At 33.8% G+C, this 16,329-nt stretch overlaps 2 protein-coding genes across 2 annotated transcripts in view; one reads left to right on the forward strand and one right to left on the reverse strand.

Moving 5' to 3' along the window:
* Positions 1–3,934, forward strand: part of MUC15 (mucin 15, cell surface associated) — a 114,733-nt gene extending 110,799 nt beyond the window's left edge. Inside the window, exon 4 of the mRNA XM_027115155.1 lies at positions 3,591–3,934. Within this exon, the coding sequence (XP_026970956.1) occupies positions 3,591–3,919 (329 nt within the window). The 3' untranslated portion in view covers positions 3,920–3,934. The remainder of the gene's footprint in view (positions 1–3,590) is intronic.
* The window catches only part of ANO3 (anoctamin 3), a 193,099-nt gene that overhangs the window by 167,037 nt on the left and 9,733 nt on the right, over positions 1–16,329 (reverse strand). Inside the window, exon 3 of the mRNA XM_027115153.1 lies at positions 1,292–1,410. Within this exon, the coding sequence (XP_026970954.1) occupies positions 1,292–1,410 (119 nt within the window). The remainder of the gene's footprint in view (positions 1–1,291; positions 1,411–16,329) is intronic.

Here is a 16,329-nt window from a genome sequence, read left to right on the forward strand (position 1 = left end):
AACCATAAGAAGAATGAAATCTTGCCATTTGTGACAACATGGATGGACCTAGAGGGTATTATGCTTAGTGAAATAAGTCAGACAGAGAAAGAAAAATACTGTATGATTTCACTTATATGTGGAATCTAAAAAACAAAACAAATGAACAAATATAAAACAGAAACAGAGCTATAGATAGAACAAACAGGTGGTTGCCAGACAGGAAGGGGATGAGGGGAGGAAAGAAATAAGTGAGGGAGATTAAGAGGTACAAACTTCCAGTTGCAAAATAAATGAGTCATGGGTATGAAATATACAGTGTGGGGAATATAGTCAATAAGTATGTAATATCTTTATAAGGTGACATATCATAACTAGACTTATCATGGTGATCATTTTGAAACGTATAAAAATACCAAATCACTGTTGTGTAATAGAAACCAACATCATGTTGTAGGTCAGTCATACTTTAAAAACAAAGAATCTCATAGAAAAAGAGATCAGATTTATAGTTAATAGAGGTGGGGAGTGGGTGAGGGGGAATTGGATGAAGGCAGTTACAAGGTAAAAACTTCCAGTTATAAGATAATTAAGTACTAGGGATGTAAGGATAAAACATGATAACTGTGATGAACGCTGCTGAATGCCGTATATGAAAGCTGTTAAGAGAGTAAATTCTAAGAGTTCTTATTAAAAGAAAAAAATATATATATATTTCTCTTTGTTTGATTTTGCATCTATATGAGACAATGGATGTTCACTGAACTTATTCTGGTAATCATTTCATGATGTATGTAAGTAAAAAAATTATACTGTACACCTTAAACTTATAAAGTGCTGTGTCAATTATATCTCGATAAAACTGAAAGAAAAACAAAAAATTTTGTCAAGTAGACCACATGATTCTAATTCTACAGATGATGAAAACAAGGCTAAATGAGCTTAATTAACCTGCCAAGTTACCACAACTATAAGTACTGGAACTGTAATTCAAATCTTGGTCCACTTGTTACTAAAATCCATGTTCTCATTAAAACATGGTGCCTTTCAAAAAACAAGAAACATGAAGGAATAAGCCTCTAAAGAAAATATTACTGAATAATTTCATGTTTCAGAATGTATAATTCTGTTTGATAGTATAAATGAATACGATGTCTACACATAACTTTTCAATTTTAAGTCATTAAGGTATATATTAACCTGTGTGGCCTCTTATTCTCTCCAGCACAATATCGATTAAAATTGAAAAGAACTGAATGGATTTAGAAGTTAGAGTCTTCAAATGACTTACTGATTGTTTAGTTTGCATTACCTTAGGCAATCTGGGCTTGGGTTCAGAATTATTTTGGGGGACAAAGTCTTTAATGAGGCGAGATCGGTCATAATTAGCATGTTCTGATTCATCCGTGTAATCCTTATCTTTTCCTAGGGCTAGAAAAGAGAAAGAGAAAATTACATCCATTTTTATCCTTCTTCCTTTTCTCTCTCTTTAAATATACTAAGCTCTGTTTTTTCATGTTTTCCCAAGGTAACCAGGTATAATTTTCATATGACCCATGCATCTAATAAATAAGCAAAAAATGGTAGTAACATGGAATCTTGCCTGTTATTGGATTAATGTCAACACTCCAGTAACTTGCAAAAAAATTAAATGCATCTCTGTTATTTAATGTACTTAAACTTTTTGAAAACAAAATTAGAGCCGTGCAAACGCCATTGGACACATCATTTCTTTTGAACTTGAAGATCGAGATATTTGCAAGAATTCAATAGAATAGAATTCAAATTCAATAGAAATTTGTTTTTAAAGCAAATTTTAAGCATTTATTTGCTTAATTAAAAAAAAACTATTGATTTTGGTCATTTATTTTTTAAAAAGTTGCAGTTTTATAAATGTGAATTTGAAGAGAGTAAGAAGTCTGAGAAATCATAGAAGAAAAGCTAACAAACTTTACAAGAAGGATTTAAAAAATATTAGGAGATTGAAATGAAACCACAACATCAAAAAAGGAGGAAGAATATTGAAATATGGCAATTACCACTGCAATAATCAGAAAGAGTAAACCACAAACATAAATCACATGTAAGAACTTATATGAATAATGAGCAAGCTATAATCAATGTAAAAGAGTATAAAATAGGAAATATCCATGGTGGTTGGGATTTGTGTTCCAGGTGATACAAGTATCTCTTCAAATTCAAAAAGATTCTTAAATATTTAGTCTTTTCAAATAAATTAAAATGTTTTGGAATTATTTTATTCAATGTGTTGATACTTATCAACAACGAATTTTGACACAGACAACTATATATGGTGTTTTCAAGAGTTCAGTTGTGTGACTTAGCATTGTAACAAAATAAAATAATTTTGTTTACACTACATGCATTAGTTTCTTTTATTAGTAATGCTTAAAATCTGCTATAACATATGGAATGTGATGCACAGCTAGCAGTATCAGGTTATTAGCAGTGGTATGAACTAAGAATGAACAGATCACAGTACATCTTAGGATGTAATTAATTACCAATTATGTTAAAATGCTCTAGGCATTTGAGTTATACCTACAGCTATTAATAATAGCTATAACTGATTGATGGTTAACATTTGCTGAGCACATATTAAGAGCCCAAAACTTTACACATATAATTTCCTTTAATTCTTATAACAACTCTATGAAGTGTGTACAATTTTTACCTACCCTTAATAATAAATAAACTAAGGCATATGGAAATTAAGTAGCATGGCAAAATCACTAAACCAGTAGGGGGTGCATCAAAAACATCCAGATTGACTCTGAAGCTGATATTTGTGAATATATCAATACTATAATGTTTCCCTAGATTTAGGTAAATTACATTTCATCTATTTAACAATTATTTATTAAACACCTATGATATGCCAGATATTCTTTTAGGACATATAGCAGGAAACAGAACCCTGCCTTCATGGAAGATTCAAGTAAGAGAAGAAAAAACAATAAGCAACAACAAAAAATACATAAAATATTAGGTATGCTTTGTGGTCAGTGCATTGGAGAAAAATACAGTAAGGAGGAAAGATGCAGGTGTACGAGGTGGAGAGAACAGATGTTATTTTAGTACAGAGGATTGTAGTAACATTTGAGCAAAGACCCGATGAGGTGAGGCAGTAAGTCACACAGGTAAAGTGGAGGAAGAATGGTCTAGATGGAGAAAGTAAAAAGTGTAAACAGCAATAGGCAAACGGCATATGCTATTGAGGAGAGTGCACTGGCCTGTGGGTCACAAGACCATCATTTCTCATCCTAAATCTGCCATGTCCTAACCAAGTCATTTCCTTTCCCTGAGAATCTATTTCTTCATCTGTAAACCAGAGATTTTTGAAGAAGTTCTCAGAGTCCTCAAACTCTAAAAGTTATTTGATTACTAATTTAATGTTTATAAAAGATAAAATTCCATTTATGTTAATTAATGCATTTCATTTCCCATGGAACACAGTAAATAAAATTTATAGAAGTTTTTCACTCATTTAAATCTTATTCCACTCACAATTTAATTTTTATGCAGAGGTTTTAAAATGTCATTTAGTTTGACTTTCTTTCTTTTCTTTGTCTTTAATTCTTATGACACAGACATTCCTGGAATAAGAACATACCTACATCATCATCTTGCTGGAGGAAAGCTCAGTTTTAAAAGACGTGCCAAATGCCACAAATTTCACAAAAACTTTTCAAATCTTCTTCTGTTCCTTCTTGCCCCAAGGCCCCAACTAGAACTGCTCATTTTTCTCTTCCAAACTGCATCATATTTTCCCCCTTTTTCTCCCTCTTTTCTTTTCTTTTCCCTCTCTTCCTCCCTTGTCCTCTCTCTTCGTCTTTTCCTTCCTTGCATTTTTTCTTTGAATGGCTCCTTTTATTTTTCTGAATTTAGAAAAAATTCTCCTAGGGCCATGTTCTCTTAATTATTTGTTTTTTTAATTTACTACAGAGTCCAGTACAGCTTGATCATTAGTAGATGAGTTAATTAAAAGAAGAAGGAAAAAATGTACTTATTTTGGAAAATCTTGATCCTAAATGATATAATTTTAAATTCCCTTTTATTGTTAGGAATGTAGATATGTTTATCTTTCTTATTGTCATTTTCCTTGACATTACACAAAAGGATTCTTCTGTTATATAACAATAGCTTTCTTTTTTTTTTTTTTACTACTATGAAGATTGCAAACTCCTGTCCTCATAATGTAAATGGTACCACTGTCTTTCACAATGTTCATACAATGTTCCTCAGCTTAGAAACTAGAAATCTCTATCCTTAGTGACTTAGTATGCATTATTCCTGAATATAGAAAGTTCTTAAAGTTGTTTGTGTTCTTTTTTAAAATACTTGATTTTTTTCTCACACTAACTTTATACACAGTATTACTTACAGCTAATGTTTTTTAACATGGATAGCTAATAATTACTTAATGTATCAGGTATCCTTCATTCATTAAATTAATATATTGAGTTCTGCCGTGCAGTGTACCAGGGACTATTCCAGGTTGAGGATACAGTAGAAACCACAATGAACAAAAATCTTTACCTTCATGAAGTCGACAGTGATGAAATTAAGGAAAGAACAAATATACCACTTACATATTAGAAGGTCATGTCATCAATAAAGAAATATAAAGGGCAGGGAGATAAAGAGTATGGGAAGGGCAGAAATTTGCAATTTTAAATAAAATTCTTTAAGAATGGCTTCCCTGAGGTAAAATTGGAGCAAAAATGCCAATTGGTAATATCATCACAGGCAAAGGGTACAACAAATGCAAAGGCCCTGAGGTGGGAGCATGCTTTCCTTGTCTGTTCACAGACAAGGAGATCAGTGTGGCAGTGAGGAGTGAGCAAGGGTGAGGGTGGCAGAATATCCTGTAGAGTGGTAATGGAGGAAGTGGGAGCACATCAGGATTGGGGCCATTAGAAAGATTTTGGTTTTCATCCTGAGTTAAACAGAGTGCCACTGGATGAATTTGAGCAGAGGATGACATCATCTCTCTTAGATTTTAACAAAATTACTCTGACTGCTGAGATGAAGATAGGTTGAAGGGGCCAATGGCAAAGGCAAAGAGACTAGTCAGGAGCTATTGCAACAATCAGGGAGAGAGGATGTGGTTTGCATCAGGGTAGTAGCAAGACTGAGAAATGATCAGATTGAGAATATATTTTTAAGGGAAAACTAACAGAATTCTATTGGTCATGGTGTATGAAAGAGAGACTTCAACAATAATCCTAACGTTTTTGGCTTGAGCAATGGGAAGGGTGCCATTTTTCACATAATATTTTACTAAATCCTTTAAAGGTATTGTTACCAGCCTCCATTAGCATGAGGAAATTTAGGCAGTTACCTAGGATATCACATTTAGTGTATGGCAGAATTAGAGTCCAGGAAATCTGGCTCTAAACCTTACATCCCCAGCTACTATGTAACATTGCTTCTTGTAGTATTGGACAGATGATGGTTTTGGAAACTTTGAGGCAACAAAATATTTACAAATGAAAAAAGAAGTGGGTTATTAAAAAATGCAGTATACTTGTTGAATGAAAAATGGGTGAAATTTCTAGATTATAGACATAGCTCTCTAGCTTCCTGAAGTTGACAGTGATGTATACATAAATATTAATATCCCAATAGATAATGATAAAGACTATCAACAGACAAGTAATAAAAAGTGAGACATATTTAGTAAAAACATTTATTTTTATGTGGTTTAATATTCTCTGTGACCAATAATTTAAATAAAAATGGTACTCTTTTATGCTAGTACATAAATATTCTTTTGCATCTTTTGTTTTTAATTAAAATACCCATTGCTGGAAAGATTCTAGGGAAACTGGTATCATCATTTATTTTCTATACCAACGTAAGTTAGTAAAACCTTTGGAACAAAATGTGTCAATATGTTTTAAACAGAATGACTGGAGAGTAATCCTAAAGTTATAATCTAAAAGAAAGAAAACCTATGTTCACAAGCATGTTCACCAAGCCTATGGATACTATACTACAGAGACCACTGCCACCTTAATAAACAGCAACTCAATTCTTCCAGTTACATAGGCCAAAATCCTGACTCCTCATTTTCTCTTATCCCCATGTCTGATCCTTAAGTAAATTCTGTTGACTTAGCACAAAGCATCATTTTTCTGCTTTGCTTTACTCTTTAGCATATATCACTACCTAACATGCTGTACGTTTTCACTTACTTATCTTCATTTATTATCTGTTTCCTTCAGCAAGGTATTTGGGTGCTGGGTTTTCACTTTGTTCACTTTTGTTGTCTTTTTGTTTACTGCTTCATCCCTAACCTAGAACAACTAAGGGCACTTAGTTGCCATTCAATATATATTTGTTGAATAACTAAATGGATTTAAATGCTCAGCAAATCTTACCTGAACTATCTTCAAATTGTATCTAGAAACGGATCATTTGTCAATACTTGATAACAGTTTCTTAATCCAAGCCACCACTATCTCTTGAGTAGAAGTCTGTAAGAGTCTTCCTAACTGATCTGTTCCTATCTTGTGCCCCTATTACATGGCAGCCAGAGTGGCCCTTTTAAAACCTAAGTTAAATCACGTTAACCTTTACTCAAAACCTTCCAATAATTTTGTAGCTCTAAGTAAAAGTCATACTCCATAATATGACACACCGTGTATGCATCATCTGTCTCCTTACTACCAGATTTCATCCCTATCCTACAACCCTACCCTCACTTCCTCCAATCCAGCTGCACTGGGTTCCTTGATGTTAAGTATACTCTCACCACAGGGCCTTTGAACTTGCTCATCTCTCTGTCAAGAATGCTCAATCCCTTTTCCAGTCAGAGTTCTGCTCATGTCACATCAGAGAATCTCTCCTTGACCACTGTTTCTAAAATAGAAACTTCTATAGTTCTCTGTCTTCTCATAAGGCTTTATTACTTTTATCAGCACCTGATATAAAATAATACACATATATGCAAAACATATGTGCTACATATGTACATATATATCAGCATCTGACGTTGTTATAACATAGCTATATAACATATGTATATGTTTATGCTATATATACACATGTATATATACACGTGCATATGTATGTATATATATATATATATATATACAAATGAACATATACATGTTCTACATGCATATATTTGTGCTTGTACCTATATGAGAGACAAAGAAAAAAATAGAGAGAGTGCTGATAGACGGTTATCTATCTCTTCTCACTGTAAGTGCCATTGGTGAGGTGACTGTTTTGTTCACTGCTACATACCCATTATTTAGCTCATTGTTTAGCGTTTTGTAAGCACTTAGTGTCTGTTGAATAAATTGATGAATAGATGGTACACTCATATGTGGGACTATTTTCCATCTGTTAAATTGCTAATTTTACAGACTGACAACATATAGGAATGCTTAATGTATACTATTAAGTTAAAAAGCTACTTTTCTTCTATTTTGATATATTTTATTTCAAATATGCTTCCCCTTCCGAGTGCAACTTTGTAAAACTATGTAAACTTAAGGACAAAGAGTGAAAACTACAGTATGAAAAGAATGTGAAACATTCTCTTATTTTGGCAGAGGAATAGTAGTTTTCCCCTCCCCCCAGACCTTTTTCTGTTATTCTTGCCAGAATTTTATGTGTATTATAAATAGTAGAAGTTCAAAAAAATTGCAGTTGGTATTAAGATCTGAGAGTGACAGTGAAGAGGACCACACTGCATTTTGATTAATAGAGCTAATCCTTCTTCCATTAGAAGGATTATCTGAAATATAAACAAAACCTACCAGTGTGTTTTGGTTCTGATCAAGGACATAGACCTTATTTGTATGAAATTTGCCCTATGTGGTAAAAATAAATTAAATTTCAAACAAACTGCATAATTTCAACAATAACACTAAATTACAATACCAAATATATATCATATTTCATTATCCTAAGATGCTTTTCCCCCACATTTTAGCATTTCTGAAATCAGGATGGGGTCAACATTCCATGTATTATTTAACATAGGAGCAATCCATTTTTCCTAAAAATGCTTATTAATTTGATAATGCTTTTCACAACTGATAGTGTCTTTAAAATCCAGGAAGTCTGATAATTAAGAAAAACAGACTTTCAAAAAACAAAAACATCTAACAACTTTCTGGTACAGTAGAAAACAGATAATTTTGATTATGAAAAACGGAACTATTGTTGCTCTCCAGTAGGAAGACATACACCCTTTAAAAAATAAATTGTATTTCATCAAAATTAAAAATTAAAAAAAAAGAATATCATCAAGAAAGAGAGACAACCTACAGAATACGAGAAAAAGTTTGCAAATCATATATCTGATAAGGGACTTGTATATGTATATATAACTCTTACAACTCAATAATAGACAAACAACCCAGTTTAAAAATGGGCAAAAGATCTGGATAGACATTTCTCTGAAAAACATATAAAAGTGGCAAAAAAACAAAACAAATAAACAAAAATAACCAAACATACGAAAAGATGCTCAACATTACTAGCTCTCAGGGAAATGCAAATCAAACCCACAATGAGACCACTTCAAACTCACTAGGATGGGTATAATCAAAAAGAAAGACCATAACAAGCGCTGGTGAGAACATTGAGAAATTGAACCTTCATACACTGTTGGTGGGAATAAAAAATGGTGCAGCTGCTGTGGAAAACAGTCTGGCAGTTCTTCAAAACTTTTAACATAGAGTTACCATATGATATAGGTATAACACTCAAGAGAAATGAAAACATAATTTCACAAAAAAATTGTACACAAATGCTTGTAGAAGCATTATTCATAATAGCCAAGAAGTGGAAACTAAAATCAAAATGTCCATCATCTGATGAACAAATAAATAAAATACAGTTTATCCATACCATGGAATATTATTCAGCAATAGAAAGGACTGAAGTACTGATTAATGCAAAAACATGGATGAACCCTGGAAACATTATACCAGGTGAAAAAAGCCAGTCACAGAGGTTCAAATATTGTATGATTCCATTTTTTTATGAACTTTTCAGAATAATCTATAGAGACAGAAAGTAAATTGTTATTACCTACAGCTTGGGGCATTGGGCTTGCAATAACAGTTGACTGCTAATAGGTGGGGGATTTCTTTTTGAGGTGACAGGAATGATCTAAATTGACTGTAGTGATGGGTGTATACCTTTGAGAATATGCTAAAAACCACTGAATTTTCACCCACTACTTTGAGTGGGTGAATTGTATGGTTAAGGTGAATTGTATCTCAATAAAACCATTACATTAAACAAACAAACAAAAAAAACAACCAAGAAACCAAGATTCTCAAAGCTTAAGAAAATCATTTAGTATCTTGAAACAAGGAGCCTAATGTAATGGAAAGAGAAATAATATTGGTTCCATGAAACCCAAGTTAAAATTCTGGTTATGCCAATTATTAGCTGAGTGACAGTGGGTCAGTTTCTTAATATGAAAATTTGGGATAATAAATCTTCTCATTCCAAGGATTAAATGGAATAATCTATGTGACTTGTACACATAAGGTACTGAAGAAATATATATTCCCTTCCTTTGGTCTTTCTTTAAATTCATAATTCTAATGTTTAGAATCCACAAAACAAATTATGTAATTTGGAGCAACCAAAAAAGGCTTATCTTCCCTTTTAAGCCTAAGTGGGTAGGAAACAAGGTACTTACCTTGAGTATGCCAATGAACAATTTAAAATTTAATCTGAATATCTCTTTAACAATCACCAATAACATTATTTATAATAAAAACTTTTGTTGAGTCAAGTGGGAATCCATAAAGTCTTCTAAGTTTTGTTTGCAAACCAGCACCAGCTCAAAACTGGAGGTGATCAATACAGCAGGCTACTAAGATTGCAACATAAACTTTAGAGTCATCTCTGGGAGTATAATTTTAATAGCCAAATTATTCCAGCTCAACCATTCTTCTTTATTATAATGCTATTTCATTTCATTATGCTGTTACATTGTATTATAACTGTTTAAGGCTCTGGAAGTGGATGATGTAACTCTTGAACAATTTTAAATATGTGTGGGTGATCTTATTAGTTGGTCTCCACTTATTTGCCACTATGTAACCTTCCCATTCATTACTAATGATAACGTGTTTTAGGACTGCCAAAGTAGTTGAGGTTGAAGATTAAAATAAAATTAAGTCCAAGATGGCAGCATAAGAAGAACCAGGACTCACCTCTTCCTGGGTACACATCAAATCTACAGTTACATATGTGTCATTTTCTTCTGAGAAAGACCTGAAAACTAGATGAACTGCTCCTCCAAGACACAAGATAAAAGACATCAAGACAGGTAGGAGAGAACATATTTGACAGTCTTGCCAAAATTTCACTCCCAGTGCAGTGACAAACAACAGGGAGGGATCTCCCCAGCTCAGCACTTTTCTCAGAGGAACAAGGGATTTGTGCCCTGCACGAGGCACCCCAGCCCTTCGTATCTGCACCAGAAAGAAAAGCCCCCAAAATACCTAGCTAGGAAACAAACAGGAATACATTCAAGGGGCCCAAAGGGCCACAGGGAACTGAGATTCACCTTTTAAAGGGCTTGCATGTGGTCTCATTCACCCCAGGATCCCTCACAACAGCAGCAGTTTAAAAAGTGCCTAGACTGTATGTGAAGGAGATTCACTTGCTAATCTTAAAGCATCTGCTGGAAGGGCAGGAGATAGTTGAAATCTCTCCCCAGAGGTGTTGGTGGACACCATTTTTGTACTCTCTACCTGCCCTGCTAGCACAGACAGGCAAGTCAAAGCCTCCTGCTGCCTTGCTAAGACAGGTGGGACAAGCAGTCACTGCACTGTCTCACTGCCTTGCTGAAACCAAAAAGCTCAGGCAGTTGTGACACTTGCTTGCTGTCTGGGACCAGGGAACAAGAGCAGTCACAGCATTCTTCCCTTGTGGTTTGATGATTGTCTTTAGTGTTATGTTTAGATTCCTTTCTCCTTTTCTTTTCTGTATCTACTGTAAGTTTTTGCTTTGTGGTTACCAAGAGGCTCACATATAACATCCTATGCACGTAACAGTCTATTTTAAGTTGATAGCAACTTAAAATTGCTATCAACTTAAAATTCTCCTACTGTATCACTGAAGCCTGCAAGCAGGCACAGTCAAGGCATTTTCTCTCTTCCTAAAGCCTGCAAGAGTGCCCGGCTTCCTACACTCTAGTTGCCTCAGAAAAGCCAGCAGGCGCTCTGGTGGTATTTATTGATCAGGTGACCCTGGTGGCCAACCTGGTCTCCACTGGACTGTAACAATCAGAGACAATTCTTGGCAGGCAACCACCCTCAGGGCACAGCACAGAGAGCAGACTGAAACCACCCCCATCTTCCTGTGAAAAAGCCTATTTATTTATGCTGGAGCTTCAGCCTGAGTGACAGGTTTAAGTTTTCCCACACACCTAGAGGCTGTGGAGGTACTTCCAGGGAAGCAGGGAGATAAGCAGGGAGACAGCAACATTGTGCAACCCCTTTGCATCACTACAACTTGATAATAGCTTATACACTTACCTGGAGTCCTGATATTTGTAACTGTCCCCTAAGGCCACCCTCAGATCTCCTGGTCTAAAGACCAGTAAGGTTTAGGATTGCGGCCCCATAGAAACTGTATGTATTTGCATACATTAAAAGATGCTGCCTGAGGGCATGGTTTTCAATCAGCCTGAAACTAGGTGCTAAATGAGATTTCTTCCCTTGGAGGAAACATAAAAGTAAAAATCTCACTGGCAAAGGTAAATATATAGAAAAGGTAGTGAATTAATCACTTATAAATCTAGTAAGAAAGTTAAAGACAAAAGTAGTAAAATTAACTAAAAGTATAAAAATTAGTTAAAAATTCATAAAATGAAAAGATATAAAATGTGACATAAAAAACAAGGTTGGGGGGTAAAAATGTAGAACTTTGGAACATGTTCAAATTTAAGTTGCTAGCAACTTAGACTGCTATGTATCTACTTATAGTAGATACACAAAAGAAAAGGAGAAAGGAATCTAAACATAACACTAAAGAAAATCATCAAACCACAAGGGAAGAGAGAAAGAATAGAATAAAGAAACAGAGAGGAACTACAAAAACAGCCAGAAAAAAATTGACAAAAATGGCAAAAAAGTACATACAATCAATAATTACTTTAAATGTAAATAGACTAAATGCTCCAATCTATAGGCATAGAATGGCTGAATGGATAAAGAACCAGACTCATCTATATGCTGCCTATGAGAGACTCACTTCAGAATGAAGGACATACACAAAATGAAAGTTAAGAGCTGAAAAGAAAAATATTCCATGCAAATGGAAACAAAAAGAAAGCTTATGTAGCTGTACTCATATCAGACAAAATAGACTTTAAAACAAAAACTGTAATAAAAGACAGAGAAGGGCATTACATAATGATAAAGGGGACAATCCAACAAGAGGATATAACATCTATAAATATATAAGCACTGAACATAGTAGCACCAAAATATATAAAGCAAATATTAAGAGACCTAAATGGAGAAATAATAAAATACAATAATAGTATTGAATTTTAACACTCCACTTGCATCAATGGATAGATCATTTGGTTAGAAAATCAATAAGAAAACATTGGCCTTAAATGGTGGGTTTAATTGATATATGCAAAACATTCCATCCAAAAGCAACAGAATACACATTCTTCTAAAGCACACACAGAACATTCTCAGAATATATCACATGTTAGGTCACAAAACAAGTCTCAAAAAATTTAAGATTATTGAAATCATATCAAGTATCTTTTCTGACCACAACAGCATGAAACTAGAAATCAATTACATGAAGAGAACTAGAAAACCAGTAATATGTGGAGATTAAACAATATGCTACTGAAAAATCACAGGGTCATCAAAAAAAAATCAAAGGATAAATTAAAAAAATACCTAGAGACAAAATGAAAACATAAATATGACATAAATGAACATTATGAATATGAACATTCAAAATCTATGGAATGTAGTAAAAGCATTTCTAAGAGTAGCAATGCAAGCCTACCTGAAGAAACTTACAAAAACCCAAGAAACTCAAATAAACAATCTAACTTTACACTAAACAAACTAGAAAAAGAAAAAGAAACACAACCCAAAGTTAGTAAAGGGAAAGAAATAAGAAAATCAGAGTGGAAATAAATAAAATAGAGACTAAAAAGACAATAGAAAAGATCAATGAAAATAAGAGCTGGCTCCTTGAAAAGATGAAATTGGCAAACCTTTAGCTAGACTCACCAAGATAAAAAGAGAGGGCTCAAATAAGTAAAAACAAAAATGAAAGAGAAGTTACAACTGATATCACAGAAATACAAAGGCTCATAAGCAACTAATATGAACATTTTATGCCAACAAATTGGACAACATGGAGGAAATGGATTAATTCCTAGAAGCATACAGTTTTCCAAGACTGAACCATAAAGAAATAAAAATCTGAATAGGCCAATTTCTACTAAGAAGATTGAATCAGCAATCAAAACTCTCCCAAGAATAACAACAACAAAAAAGTATAGCTCCAGATGGCTTCACTGGTGAATCCTACCAAACATTCAAAGATTTAATATTTATGCTCCTCAAACTCCTCCAAAAAGAGGAAGGAAGGAACACTTCCAAACTTATTTTACAAGGACAGCATTACCCTGATACCAAAACCAGAGGACACCACAAAGAAAGAAAATTACAGACCAATATCCCTAATGAAAATAGATGCAAAAATCCTCAACAAAATACTAGAAAACAAAATTCAACAATACATTAAAAGGATAATACACCATGATCAACTGGGATTTATTCCAAAGATGCAAGAATGGTTCAACATTCACAAATCAAACCACATTAACAAAATGAAGCATACAAATCATATAATCATCTCAATAAATTCAGAAAAAGCATATGACAAAATTCAATATTCATTTATGATAAAAAACTCTCAAAAAAGTGGTTATAGAGAGAATGAGCCTCAACATAATAAAGGACATACATTACAAACCCACAGGTAATATCTCAATGGTGAAAAGTTGAAAACTTTTCCTTTAAAATCAAAAACAAGACAAGGATGCCCACTCTCACCACTTTTACTTAAAATTGTATTGGGCGTCCTAGCCAGAGAAATTAGGCAAGAAAAAGAAATAAAATACATCCAAATTAGAAAGGAAGAGGTAAAACTGTCATTATTTGCAGATGATATGGTATTATATATAGAAAACTCTAAAAACTCTACCAAAAAACTATTAAAACTAATAAATTCAGTAAAATTTCATGATACAAAATCACTATACAAAAATCTGTTGTGTTTCTGTACACTAATAATGAACTATCAGAAAGAGAAATTAAGAAAACAATCCCACTTACAATTGCACTCCAAAGAATAAAATACCTAGGAATAAATTAAATCAAAAAGATGAAAGACCTGTACTCTGAAAACTACAATACATTAATGAAAACAACTGAATAAGACACAAATAAATGGAAAGGTATTCCATGCTCATGGATAGGAAGAATTAATAATTTTAAAATGTTCATACTACCTAAAGCAATCTACAGATTCAATGCAATCCCTATCAAAATTCCAATAGTATTTTTCACAGACTTAGAACAAATGATTCTCAAATTTGTATGGAACCACAAGAGACTCCAAATAGACCCCAAATAGCCAAAGCAATCTTGAGAAAGAACAAAGCTGAGATACCCTGCTACCTGATTCCAAACTATACAATAAAGCTAGGTAATCAAAACAGTATAGCACTGGTACAAAAAAGACACATAAATCAATGGAACAGAATAGACAGCCCAGAAATTAACCCAAGCACATATGGTTAATTATTTTATGACAAAGGAGGACAGCATATACAAATGGGGAAAGGACAGTCTTTTCAATAAATGATGTTGGAAAAACTGGACAGTTACACACAAAAGAATGAAATTGTAGCACCATTGTATACCATATATGAAAAACAAAACAGAACAGAACAAAACCCCTCAAAATGGATCAAAGATTTGAATGTTTAAGACCTGAAATCATAAAACTCTTAGAAGAAAACATAGGTAGTAAGCTCTTTGACATCAGTCTTAGCAATGTATTTTTTTGGATCTGACTTCAACAGCAAAAAGCAAAAATAAACAAATGGGGCTACATTAAACTTAAAAGCTTCTGCACAGAGAAGGAAATCATCAACAAAAGAAACAGACACCTACTGACTGAGAGAAAATATTTGTAAATCATATATCTAATAAGGGGTTAATATCCAAAAAATAATAAAACCTCATACAACTCAACATCAAAAAAACAAACAACTTGATTAAAAAATGAGCACAGGATATGAATAAACATTTTTTCCAAAGAAAACATACAGATGGCCAATAGGCACATGAAAAGATGTTCAGTGTCACTATTCATCAGGGAAATGCAAATCAAAACCACAATGAGGTATCTCCTCACACCTGTCAGAATGGCTATTATCAAAAAGACAAGAAACAGCAAGTTTTGGCAAGAATGCAGAAAAAAGGGAACCCTTGTACACTGTTGCTGGAAATGTACATTGGTGCAACCACTGTGGAAAACGGTATGGAGACTCTTCAAAAAATTAAAAATAGAACTCTCATCTTATCCAGCAATTTGCTTTTGGGTATCTGTCCAAAGATAACAAAAACACTAATTCAAAATGATATGCATCTTTATGTTCACTATAGCATTATTTACCATATCCCAGATACAGAAGCAAGCTAAGTGTCCATCAGTGGATGAATGGATAAAGAAGTGGTATATATATGTAATGGAATATTACTCAGCCGTAAGTAAAAGAACGAAATCTTGCCAATTGCGGCAACATGGATGGAAAACATCAATATTATGCTAAGTGAAATAAGACAAAGACAAGTACTACATAATTCACTTATATAATTCCACTTATATGTGGACTGTAAAACACAAAACAAACAAATTAAGCAAAAGAAAACCAGATTCATAGATACAGAGAACATACTGGTGGTTGCCAGAGAGGAGGCAAGTTGGTTGGGTGCAAAATAGGTGAAGGGGATCAAGAGGTACAAACTTCCAGATATAAAATAAATAAGTCGGGCTTCCCTGGTGGCGCAGTGGTTGAGAGTCCGCCTGCCAATGAAGGGGACACAGGTTCATGCCCCAGTCCGGGAAGATCCCACATGCTGCTGAGTGGCTAGGCCCATGAGCCATGGCCGCTGAGCCTGCGTGTCCGGAGCCTGTGCTCCACAATGGGAGAGGCCACAAGAGTGAGAGGTCCGCGTACCGCAAAAAAAAAAAAAAAAAAAAAAAAAAAAAAAAAAAAAAAAA

This window comes from Aethalodelphis obliquidens, unplaced genomic scaffold, assembly GCF_003676395.1.
Source record: "Aethalodelphis obliquidens isolate GAN/ISIS:26980383/991018 unplaced genomic scaffold, ASM367639v1 scaffold14, whole genome shotgun sequence".
In the NCBI taxonomy this organism is placed as follows: Eukaryota; Metazoa; Chordata; class Mammalia; order Artiodactyla; family Delphinidae; genus Aethalodelphis; species Aethalodelphis obliquidens.